The sequence below is a fragment of the Ceratosolen solmsi genome, unplaced genomic scaffold (genome assembly GCF_000503995.2).
Source record: "Ceratosolen solmsi marchali unplaced genomic scaffold, CerSol_1.0 scaffold14, whole genome shotgun sequence".
Classification (NCBI taxonomy): Eukaryota; Metazoa; Arthropoda; class Insecta; order Hymenoptera; family Agaonidae; genus Ceratosolen; species Ceratosolen solmsi.
In genome coordinates, this window is record NW_011948420.1 from 605,876 (window position 1) to 619,188 (window position 13,313).

Genomic DNA, 13,313 nt, shown 5'->3' on the forward strand with positions numbered 1-13,313 from the left:
GTATATTTTTTATTATTTTAAGTTAAATTATTTATGATTATTATTCATAAATGAAAAGTATATTTCGCAAATTAAATTAATATGTCATATATTATATATTATATAACATGTTAATTATTCATTACCCATTATGGTGTATACTAATTACTTATATATTATATGTTATATCGAATTATTATATATATGATAATAAATGTAAGTAAATATTTAAATATAAATTATTATCTTTTAATAGAAAATTGAATAAATTAATTATATAATTGATTGACTGTCAATATAATTGGTGACTGTCAATATAATTGCCAAGAATAGAGGCTTATAATTACAACAAATACACATACGCATACAGACATACAGTCCATTTATGTAGAAGTATTAATAATATGTTTGAATTTATCTCAGAATATTCTTATTGTTAATTAATACTATATGTTTACTTAATAATTTAATTACTGTAAAAAATTTTTCACTAAATTTATATATACATATACCTTGAAAACTTCATTAATCAATATGTACCTGTATTATATATATATTTATTATTAATAAATATATATATATAGTCATTATTGAATTAATTAAAAGTGCTATTCACAAAAATACAAAATTAATGACTCTAGTTTAATAGCTATATAAATTTTTCTTTTACACACCATTTCTCTTTTCTATCTTGGTTAAAAGAAATGATATTGAAGTAAGCAAGAGAATAAAATAGAGTTAAAAATTATGAAGCTAAAGGAGAGAGAGAGAGAGAGAGAGAGAGAGAGAGAGAGAGAGAGAGAGAGTGATACAGAAAGATGATATTGGAATATTTGTTGCAATTAAGAGAATGATTGAGCGCAAAGAGTTTGAAAGAAATGCATATAGAAGATAAAAGGGTAAATTAGAAGTCTATGAGCTATTGGATAGTGATAGAAAAAGAAAATAAAATGTAAAAATACGGGGATGAATCGACAAAGTAGAGGTCCAACAAAAGTAGTAAATCGTGTACGATGGTACTTTCATGTTTTTGCTATGTGCATGAGTATACGCGCGCGTGTGCGTATGCTTATGTGAGATGACCTGTACATATTTTTGTAGATTTGTGTATAGAAAAGGAAACGAGCGATAAGTTATAGTCATATGAGAGGGAAGGCAGAACTAAACGCAACATATGATTAAAATACTTATAATTATATGTTTCAGATCGGATTAAGGAAGAAACGAACGAGGCACTTGAATTGGTGGTTCAGAACGGAAAAAGATAAAACTGGAACCAAAGGTGCAGTCGAACCTACCTATTAAATTCGTCTCTGAATTATTATCCATGACGTGAGTACCGCGCTACTTTTTGGTAGTTGATGCCTCAAGAACTTGGGAATAACACGCAATTACAATATTACAAATATTGTATAAAATATAGGTGCTACTTATACAAATCACAAAACTGTAACTGAATATGACTTTAAGCCATTTTATAGATCGATGAAGCAAATAAATACGTACTTCACAATACTAAAAAGAAAAGTAGAAATCAGACTGAAGAAAGAAAGAGGAAAAGTCAAACGGAAGGAATATTGGAAGGAAGAAAGGAAGGAAGGAAGGAAGTAAGTGAAGAAGGCTACGAGAGTTGTGTAATCGAGTTGTAAATAAAAATTTCTTTTTCCTTGGGTACGCACAAAGAAGTATTGCATTGAAGAATCAATAAAGTTGGTGATCGATTCATGATTTATCATTTAAACACTGGGGTAAAAAGTTGGGAAGAGAATTGAAGAAGTCCGAATGAAAGAATAAGAATCGAAGTCGGTGGAAAGTTATATGAATGGACTAGCGTGCGTTAAGACGAGTTGCGTGTAAAGATAAAAGAGGAGGACAGTAGTAGAAGATAAATAAAAACAACTCTTAGGAGATACTCCTGTGCGTACTTCTTATTTCGGGATGTCAAGTGATACGAAGCAAGGAACAAGGAACGCTCTTATCGTGTAGCTAGTTAAGCGTGAGCTAAACAGAGACGTCGAGAGAAAGTTATCGAAGAGCGCAGAAAAGTCGGTACATGCAGACACGTCGGAAGATTTTTTAAGAGGGAGAGTCCTTTGAATCCCCTGAGATTTTACATTAAATATACAAAATAGGCAAAAAGGAAAAGAAACTCTGAAGTGAAAAAAGTAAGGATTACGTAATGTAAGTGGTTGTACAAGAGCGAAATAACGACGGGCGCGAGCACCTGCACGGAGCTGACAACAATAACAAAAAACAGTAACATCAACAGTAGGAGTCACAAGTTTCTGACGTAGGGATTTTGTATTAGTATAGAGAAACGTCAGGGTGACGCGACGGTGACGTGAAGTAACGTGCTGGGGCGTTATCAGGGTGGCGCGACATCCTTGCAGCTCGCATAGTTAGTAACGGTGATTTAAGGTCGGTCGGTACGATGAAGGAACACGAAAGCGGCCTAAGAGACCAACATTGGCTCTTTTGTTCAACAGTTTCAAGTATGGTGCTTCTGACAATGCTAACTCTTGGTCTCGGGACGCTTATTGGAGCGAGGATTACCAATCAAGAGATAGGTAAGTACTACGATAAATCTTTTCGCAGTTTGGGAACATTACGTATGCCCGTATATATTTAGGCATATCAACGCGAATATAGAGACATTGGGGTACGCACTATTGAAATTCCAATGAAATGCATTTATCGAAACTAGGCACTGAAATCTTGTGTTCTCTTTTTGTCATTGAGCTGCTAAACTAGTCAATAATGGCCAGTATGTTAGCTGAATTTAATGCTGAATGCTTAGAAAGTAAATTCTTCATTATTTGCAACCATAGAACCAACTATTTTCAGTAGATATACTTCATGACGGTTTTGTCTGAATTTTATTGGATTGCACTGCGGTACTTTTATTTTGCTTTCAAGCTATTGTATATACCATATTATCAATTGCATTAATTAAGTAATTGGTAAATTCAATGGATTTATGTAGCTACTACTTTTTACTTTGATGCAATTTTAAAGCATATTTATTAATGTAGTAGTTTTTAATTATACAATGGTTATAATGGGAATATTTTAATACTATTATTGGTATAGCTAACTACATTATTTTAGATTTTTGTAACATCTTTGACGATAAGTGAATTATTCATTGCCACCGCGAAGCTTCTGTCGTTACATCGGTATATCATTTTTACGGGGTAATAATTTATAATCATAACCTTTCAATAAAATTGTAACAGAATTATATTTAATTAATTAGTTTTTATAAACTATCATAATTTATATACCTGGTAATTTGTAGGAATGCTTTACGAGTAAGCAACATGAAAAGCTGTCGAGAAATCGATTAATACAGATAACCTTAATAGGTAATTAATTAGATAAATATTAATATGATCAGGATAATTTATCAAATTAACAATTAATTCGTATGAAATTGATTAAAAAATAAAACAAACTTGACTATTTTACAAATTTTCAATTTCCGTTATTAAATTTGAATATGCTTACACAAATAATCTAATATATTTAAGAGACTGCATTAATCATCAATTTATTATTATTTTGTATTTGTTTTTCAAGATCTTCTTTAAAAGAAAGATACACGATTTATACAAATATTTATCTACTTGTAATCTAATTGTTCTACTAACATATCGAAGGATAGATATTAAGTAACTTCTCAATAAAAATAATACAAATATATAGATTATTTTACGACTGATTATAGAAAAGTATCAAACAATATTTGGGGTCTTTTCATGTAAAAGTGGTCCGATTAAACAGACAGTTTTTCTGAGAAGAGACGCGAATTGAGAAATAGAGTGATATAACATTCAAATCGGAAAAATATGAAACAAACAAAGATAGTGATAATGTAAAATTGAATGAAAATTATTAAACATGATTTATACGATCGTAACAGGACGAGGGACCATCGCAGCTTGAGTTTCTACAAAAGTTGCAGACGTTATGAATTTGTTATCTCTTCACAGCCTTAACGTAAAACGGTTTATTCATTAAAGGGGAAAGCGTATAGAGAGAGCAATGGTTATTATCATAAAGAAGAATTCCAAGATCCATAAGTTCCATCATTTTTTTTAAAAGAAACTTTGTCCATTCCGTATAAATTTGTTACAAGAAATGGGCACACATTCTATATAAATTTTTAGTATGTTGATACGTCCGCGCACTGTAGTATTCCGAGATTCCAACTGCTCGGCTGGAATATGTTATCCTTATGGATATGAGGATAACTACGCTACATGTAAGGTACGGAATTTTCATTGGTGACTGGGGGATCGGAGACCTAAGAGATGTTTACACGGGCGGACGATCCAAGTGCAACTGGCGGTGGAGGTCCGACGGCGCTGAGCGCATTTGTTTTCCGTCGCCAGGGAGCTGCCACTATATTTTGACCTAGTTTCCCCCACTGGACTTACGAGAAAAGTGGCCTCGGGACATTAATTCCAATTTACTTACTTCGACCGATGTCACTGCCACCGCATCCTTCTTCTGTACCACCACCCGTCGCAATATCACTTTGTTAACACGTATTCTAACTCACACTTTTTATGCCTAATTCTATAATTTGTCTGCGGTTGAATGTATTGCTTTTTAATTTAATTATCTTTACAAGTAAAACATGTCATGTGAGTATCACATAATAAATAAAATTTCATATTAAAAAAATAAGAATATTTCAAGATATGCCAGAATTATGATATTACAGTACATTTTTTCAATATTCGACCCTTATACTAATTATTGCCTATAAATATACTATATGATTTATAAAAATATAAAATTAAGAAAACTTTGGAATATTGTATATTAGTTTTCATTTAAAGGACTAAGCCAAATATTCTAATAATATTGAACTGAGATCCCGGTAATCTGGCTCGTTTTAAACAGCTCTAACTAAAAAGAAGACTAAATAAAAGATAAAAGATAATTCAGTCTCTAGGAAGTCGACCAAAGCAGTTGAGCTTCTGCATAAAAATAAAATAATTTTAAAACGGACATCCCATATATGCATACTTTCATATAACAAGTCTCAAGCAACTTGGTTATTCTTAGACAATTCACAAATAACGATATTTAATATTCAATATCATATCACGCTAAGTTTTCCTTCACTAATAAATACTCACTTTCAAAAGGGACGTAAATATAAAAAAAAATTATAATCGATAATTTGTAAGAAAATACTCTTCGAATAAATTAAGCACATATGCTTCTTTTTCTCCCTATTTCGCTTTTCATTGTGCTATCTCGATTTGATCTCAAATCGTCTCACTAATTATCAGATTCCTGGACATAGCTATTACAGTCATTTTATACATATATGGTGGCTCTAATTCTTACACAAGTAAAAGTACGAGAAAATGAACTTGATATAGAGAAGTGAAGTTAATGGGATTGATGGGATTAGTGGGATTAGATGGGTAATAGTGAGATGGAAACGCGGATGGGGTGACGGAGTATTTAAGATTCTGAATTGTGGTAATACCGATACTACAACGACGACATGGGAGAAAGGAAGAAGGTTTGACAAACTATTGCTTGTTCTCTGACGACCACGACTATCGTTATGATATATAGATGTGCGTTACGCAAGAGAGAACGAGGAAACGCAAATAAGAAGGTACCAGTGCCGTTAGACTCCTTTTCAATTTGCACCATGGATTGGTAGATACTGCATTGATACAATCCGTGCATATAGATAACATTGAAACGCCGGAATTTGCGGATGTCCGCTGCGGAGATTTTAAAAACGTATGCATATATATATATATATATATATATATATATATTGTATTTGAGCACATGCGAGTAACAATGTTATACCGTATGCGGCAAATTCGGTCACTTGGGAGCCGGTGTAATTCCGGAACTAGGATGCTCAGCCCTTCGCGAAATTTTAACGGATTTTTGTGTGAGTTGCTCTTTCAATTTCACCATGGTCAATGGAATTTTGGAGCCGCACGTTTGGTAATCGAATTACTTTGCTTGTGCCTCTATTTTTTGGCAAATTTTATTATTGAAATTGATAAATTGTCATTGTTGATCGAAAGAATTGTTGATGATTGAATTGTCAGTTTTTTGGCAATTAGTTCAATTCTATTTGTTTTTTTCTGTTTCTTTTACTTAGGGTTAATTATCACAGTACTAATCAAAATAATATGTTCTTCATATATATTTTTGATAGCATAATGTATTCAATAGTACGTTAAATACTAGCAGAACATTTATACTATTATTAGATATTTAGATGCAAAAAGTATAAAAAATAATAATTCTATTAAGTAAATGAAATTTTACTAACAAATCATTTAGTATTTGTGGATAAATCTATTATTTTTTAAGAATACCATTTATCTAATATAGTAATATAGATAATATACGTTATAATTTTAATACTCATTTGAATTAATACTAAGCACAATAAAAGTCATAAAATTATATTTACAATAAAATATATAATATTTTTTTACAAAAATTTAAAATAAAAGTAGTTTAATATAATAATATTTCTACACAATAAAAATATGTTAATTATTCATTTAATATTATTGATAACATTATTTAGAATACCATTGAGTAAATTTATAATTTAAAGAAAAACATAAAGTTTCAAATAAAAATGAATAAAGCATATTAGATATTTAACTTAAACTTTATTGTTAGCCTATAAAGTTAGATTTTATAATTAAACAAAATGGATTTTTGATAATTAATATTAAAACAATAGATTTCAAATCTTGGAGTATTTTTTAAAATACTTTCGAAACAAATAAAAAATGTTCTTTGTTATAAATTAAAGGAGAGGTAAAAAGATGTTTGAACTGAATTTTGAATTATAAGGGAACAAAGAGATAACAGTCGAGACGTCATTAAACTCTACGTTACATCCGATTTCTTTCGAAGAAGAAGGAGTAGAGAGAAGAAGTCGAAGAAGTCAGAGTCTTGCTTCTGACATGCTAAGAATATCAAGCACTTTGTATCAAGTTTTATACCATTTGATTCACTATATTAAAGTCGTTAAAATGAGAATCAACATTGTCGTTAACCTTATAACTATATCGTTGTCATAAGAGCAAAATATGACTTTCATACTTTCTTGCAATTTCTAAGATAAGTTTTCAATATATAGACTTATTATATTCAATGAAAATAGGTATTTTATACAATTAAGTCAAAACATTGAATTGAATACAATATAAATCTAAATAATAAAAGCAATTTAGAATAACTTTTCCAAATATTTAGTTATAAAGAAACTCAAAGCAAGTGAAAAAAGCAGTTTAATTTAGATGATTAAGGTTTTACTTTAATTACAGCGTGCTTACCTAACATATATACATTATTTATATAATCATAATTTAATGAAATGAATATTCGGTTTACCAAGTATAGTTATTACAATTTAATTAATCGTAATAAGATGTAGGATAATAACATGAAAAGGTTAAATAGAAAACATATCTCATTAATTTTAAATTAATTCTTACGTTTGAAAAAAGTAAATTTTTTATGGTCATTAATGAAAGAGTTTGTTGAAACTGTTTAGATTATAATGACTATTTATAAAATATTTCTAATACGCTTATATAGTGAAATAATTGCATAATTATTATTTAATAATAATAATATCTATATTGTAAACTAGCAAACTGTTACGAAACTTTATGTATAGTAAACATTATAAGGAATCAGTGTATGGATATCTTAATATTAAAAATAGCTTGGTTAAATACTTCTAATATAATAAAGAAAATATTGAATTCAATGTAATGTAAAAATTAACAAATTAAATATAAACTTATGATTTTAATTTTTATCAATTTGGCAAGTTTATTTTAATTTTTCTAATTATGTATTTATTAAACTTTTGCAGAATATTAAAAATTAATATGAACGGAAATTAAAAGTAATGTTGAATATCTACTTTATATATTTTTATTTCTTTTCTTCCTAATAAAATCTTAAATATACTTTTCACTATTCATTATCGTTTATTAAATCACTCTATTTAATACCTTTAATTTTAGTTTTACAATGTTAACAAAACTGTACTTATGTAGTAGTTATAATTGCATATTATACTATATTACTTACTGTTTTCTATGATTTCTACTTTCTACGTTTTTTGTCTGCGATTATATTTACAGAAAAGTATTATTTAACTTTAAGAATGAAGCATAAACAACAATTTGTTTACAAATATTATTAATAAAAAAACAACAAGAATAATGAGAAAAAACAAAAGTAAGTAGAAAATTGAAAATTTAATGCCCAATTATAATAGTGAATGTATTGAAGTGCCTTATATTTGATATTCTTGTACAGAAGGCTAAATCTGGTGTGAAGCGTTAAGAACTAATTTTTAGCACTTATGAATCCTATAAAGCACGTATCCATACTTTCGCATTGTAGAATATACGTTGGATGTAATTGATAAACACTTTATTGTATAGCTGAATAGTTTTCATATGAGAAAATTGCTTTGATACATTGTATATTTTCACTCTATACTTCGAATCGATAGTTTAAGTTCATATTTGTTCATATTACAGATTTATGTATTATCATGCTCCAGCTCATAAAACATTGAAAAGGAATAATAAATTAGATCAAACTATATTCGAATAAATATTGAACTTAGAGTTTCATTACACTAGTCTCTTTTTCTTACTATTCTTGTAAATTTGAAATAATTATGATTGACTTTTATGATTTATGCAGTTTCATACAATTAACGATGTCCATTATTTTATTAATCTTAGTTTACAGAATATATAAATGACAATTTTAATTAAAAATGTTTTAAGTGAATTTTAATAAAATTGATTGATAAATAAAAAATAGTATTTATAAAAATTAAATATTTAATAAATTAATTATGTTAGACATTGGTTTTAATTAATTTACGTAATATGTGAGCTATATAAAAACCAATATTATTTAAATTTTATTTTGAAATATTCCAATGGAAAATGTCAACTTATTAAGGTATTATTTAGAGATTGTAAGTATTCTAAAATAGAAAAATATAGAATAGCAAATATAATTATTTTTTATCTCTAATAAAATTTTTTACTAGAAATTTTTGTGTATTTCATTAAAACGTTCAATAGAAAAATATCTGATAATTATAATCTTTTTATCTTATAATACACAATTCTTTGCTGTTAAAAATGTTAGAATTCTATAAGAAGACTTTTTAAAGATGGCTAAGAATTTATAAATTTGTATTAATGATGGAAAAGTTTTATACATTCTTTATTAGTATGATATAATGTTTTTAACAAAAATAGTACAATTTCGTTTTTCCTTATGCTCTTTTTCTCTTATTTCTAGTAGCATTGATCAAGTATGAGATTGTACAAATTTTTATAAATTCGTTGAATATTCTAAATATTATTATTTTTATAAAACAATAATGAATAATTTAATGACATTTATGTCTAATGTATGTGAGTTCAAAATATATTTTTTGTATGCAATAAATATTTTTAAATTTTATAATAATAGCATAACATTTTTAAATTATTTAGAAATTTTAATAAAGATTTAATGATTTTCTTATATATATATTTGAAAAGTTACATAAGTCATATAATTAATTAACAGTTCATTGCGTACAAAATACTAATTAATGAAATAAGGGAAAATTTTTATCAGAAATTATAATTTTTTATTATTTTAAAAATATAATCAATATTATTGCTTATAAACTAATTTATAATATCGTAATTCTTAGTAGATAATAACAAAGTTGTAATAGTATTTGTAGTTTTTTAATCAATGAACTAATCATAAATCACAACCCAATTTCCTTCTTCGCGTTTGTGTATTTAACTCAAAATGTGATTTTTTCGCCTGCGTCATATAAGGTTATGTTTTACGTCGATGAGCGATCAATTCTATTTTTCACTCATGCAATACAGGTTTAAGTTCCATTTATTCTCCATGTACTTTCGTACAAAATTCAGTGAAAGAGCAGCTACGCCGAGTGGAATTTTCGCATGGAGCCGTAATTTTTCATGATCACACTACTCGATTTTTCTCTCCTAAGCATTTATATTCTCTCTCTCTTTCTCTCTCTCTCTCACTCTCTCTCTCTCTCCTACCTTCTTCTTTCTGCACTGTTTTCTTTCGATTTGAATATAACATTCAAGATGAATACGTATGCGCCGACGATTTATTTTGAAGCTGTTCAAAACCGCAGAAATGTGACTTCTTTCTGCAGAAGTAGATATTACAATGAAAGTCTATCGGCATTCTAAATTGGGCGAGACTACTGAATTTTGATTGAATCTGAGCAACCTTATGGTTTATTAATTTGAAAGCCAATTATCAGAGGTGTAGATATCGTAACGAATAAGATTTCAGATACGTTTTTTATTCAAATTCAAGTGGCTTTCCTTGTTACTTAGTAACTACGAACGTTTTTTATCGCCACTATTTTCTTTTCAGTAGATGTTATTAATAATGATTATCAATATATTATAATTTGAAAGATGTATTATACAAATAAAATATAATATTTTAATATTATAAATGGATAAAAAATTAAAAATTTTTCGGATTATTGTTCTATGTATATAAATGTACACTTTTCTGCATTTGTATAATCAATAATAAGTTAGTTTTTAAATAATTTCACGTGTTTCTTTTACACACAATTAATTTTTAGAAAAATAATTTGAAATATTATCTAGTATCAATTATAAAATTTTAATTAAATAAATTTATGCAAAAAAAGAATTCAAAATTTATTTTGAGAGAGGTATAGAATCATACATATTGCTTTGTATTGTTTTAATTTTTTTTATAAAACTATTAAGATTCAGAATCTATAAAGTTTTATTGATATTTCTGAATTCTGTGACTATAAAAAATATTTTAAAATTGATTATGATTATTTTGAGAATATATTTAATTATAATTTCTGTATATTATTAAAAACAAGTTTTTAAATACCATTTTTACAATTAATTACTATATATTTACGAATATTTATATTAAATAATTATTAATACTCTAAGATATATAATTAATCGATACTTTATAATGAAGGATTTTTTCACTTTTTAGACATTTTGATAGAAAGTAGTTCCATTACTAAACATTTTTTTAATTAATTCTTTCCTCAATTACTAAAAGATATTGTGTCAAATATAAATTTTCAAATTATAATATTTGTATAAAATATTTCATAAAAATTTATTGATCCTTAATTAATTGAATAAAAACAATTCTACATTAAATTATTATTGTTTACTTAGTGATTATTAAATTTAGTTAATATATTATATTTATTTTTTTTAAATACTTTTTAGCCATTATATATGATTTTTATCCTCTTTCAAAATTCATTATAATATCAAGTGATATTATCATAGGCTTAAAAGCAAAATATAAAAAGCAAAACGTAATAACAAAATCTTGTTACTACGTGCTTCATAAGACTCAGATTTTACTATTTGAATTTGCAATTATTTATTCAGTAACTTATTTAATAATCAATAAATATTTAAATTTTATATATTATTAATGCTTAGATGGCTAAACTATTATTTATATTTTTTTTTCAAAGTTACCAACTCTCCTGAAAATACTATACTCAAATTTTTTTCTCATAATTAAAAATTAAATAATAAATACAATTATAAATAATTTATATTGTATAAATAATTCAAATATCGTTTTAAATGTATGGTAATGACGTATTAAATGTTAAATATTACGGTATTAGATCTATGGAAAAATACTTCTTATACGTATTAGAGAGTATTAATTAAAATTTAGTGGAATTTCAATAAGTTCAAATAAATATAAAAATAATATAAGTATTTTTATGATCAATATTTTTTGAATACGTATTAAATGTTATATATATATATATATATATATATATATATATATATATTTATATATATTTACAATAAATGCCTAATAGTTATCTACAATAACACAAATTTTATTTATATTATAAATAAATGTTTGAATTTAATAAATATAATTTTTATATTTCCAAAAATATAATTTATTTGTATTAAAATAAATCTTCCAGCGGATTTTAAACAAAATTATTAGTAAATGTATACAAACGTGAAATTGTACAAATTGTAAAGTTGAATGTAAGCCAAGAAGGAAAAGCGTTATACTATACAAACCAACGAATCATTTTTACGAAAGTTCAATTTGAAAAGGAAGTGTTCGTGTACGAGAGTTTTATGTCTCGCAGTCAGTAAATAAAGGAAATTACATATAATGAGTATAAAAGCAACTACATCCGATTCGTATAATGCAAGAAAGTGTGCACGAGACATTTCAGGATTTCACAAGTTATACTAATTTGTTTTTTATTCTTTTTTTCTATTCACTACACATTTTGTTGAATTTTATATTATTTTTAACTAAGTTTATTACAAATTAGACAAAGTAAAGAATAAAAGAATTGACACAAAATGTGGAATAGAAAGATAGAGAAAGTGAGAGAAAAGCAAGAAGGCAAAGAGCGAAAAAAGAAGAATGTAAAATGAAGAAAAGTCTCTCCGTGAAAACTGCAACGAATACATCTCTTACTTCTTTTTATTCTGAAGGGTTCTAAAGTTAATCCTGTCTTCATTTTATTATGAAAAGATAGCGTTACGTTGGGTCTCGAGCGATGTGAGTGGTGCTAAGGGAAAAGGCGAATCTTTTTCACAGGTCGCAAATTCTTTTTCCTTAATATTGCTTCGTGATGCGTGAACAGGCGTCTTTTCTTGCTCTTTTGTTTCTTTTTCTTTCTGTAACTATTTTTCCAAGTTACGTTTCTATCTTTTTCTATATTTCTGTATGTTCTACTCTATTATTCTTTCTCTTTTTCACTATCATATACTTGTCCTCTTCAACTTCTCACTCTATAATATCTTTATTTTAAGTATATTACGTCTCTCGCTCTGTCTCGTAAAGCCTTTTCCAGCTTTCTCTGCGATAATGACGGTGCTTCACGAAAACTTGCAAAGCAGATCCTTCTCACGTAGTAAACTCAAAAGACTTTCTTCTATTCTTTGTATCTCTCCCTAATCACTGTTTCTCTTGTCTAACGCGTAAGTCAACTCGGTATATCGTGTGTAAACTAGAAGTATTAATGTTTTTCTTTTTATTATTGCTTTTGGTTTAGTTTTTTCTTTTCATTTTTCTCTCGAAGAATATTTATGAAAAAAATTATAAAATCTATCTGATAGAAGATTGAGAAAAATTAATTTGAGAAAAGACTCTTACATTTTTAAATGTGTTCCATGCATACATTTTCCGTCTCTTTATCGAGCAATATATATATA

At 26.9% G+C, this 13,313-nt stretch overlaps 1 protein-coding gene across 1 annotated transcript in view; it reads left to right on the forward strand.

The window, feature by feature from the left end:
• The first annotated feature begins 2,110 nt into the window (after positions 1–2,110).
• LOC105360898 (protein turtle homolog A) overlaps positions 2,111–13,313 on the forward strand; it is a 194,765-nt gene continuing 183,562 nt past the window's right edge. The window contains exon 1 of the mRNA XM_011497912.1: positions 2,111–2,546. Within this exon, the coding sequence (XP_011496214.1) occupies positions 2,411–2,546 (136 nt within the window). The 5' untranslated portion in view covers positions 2,111–2,410. The remainder of the gene's footprint in view (positions 2,547–13,313) is intronic.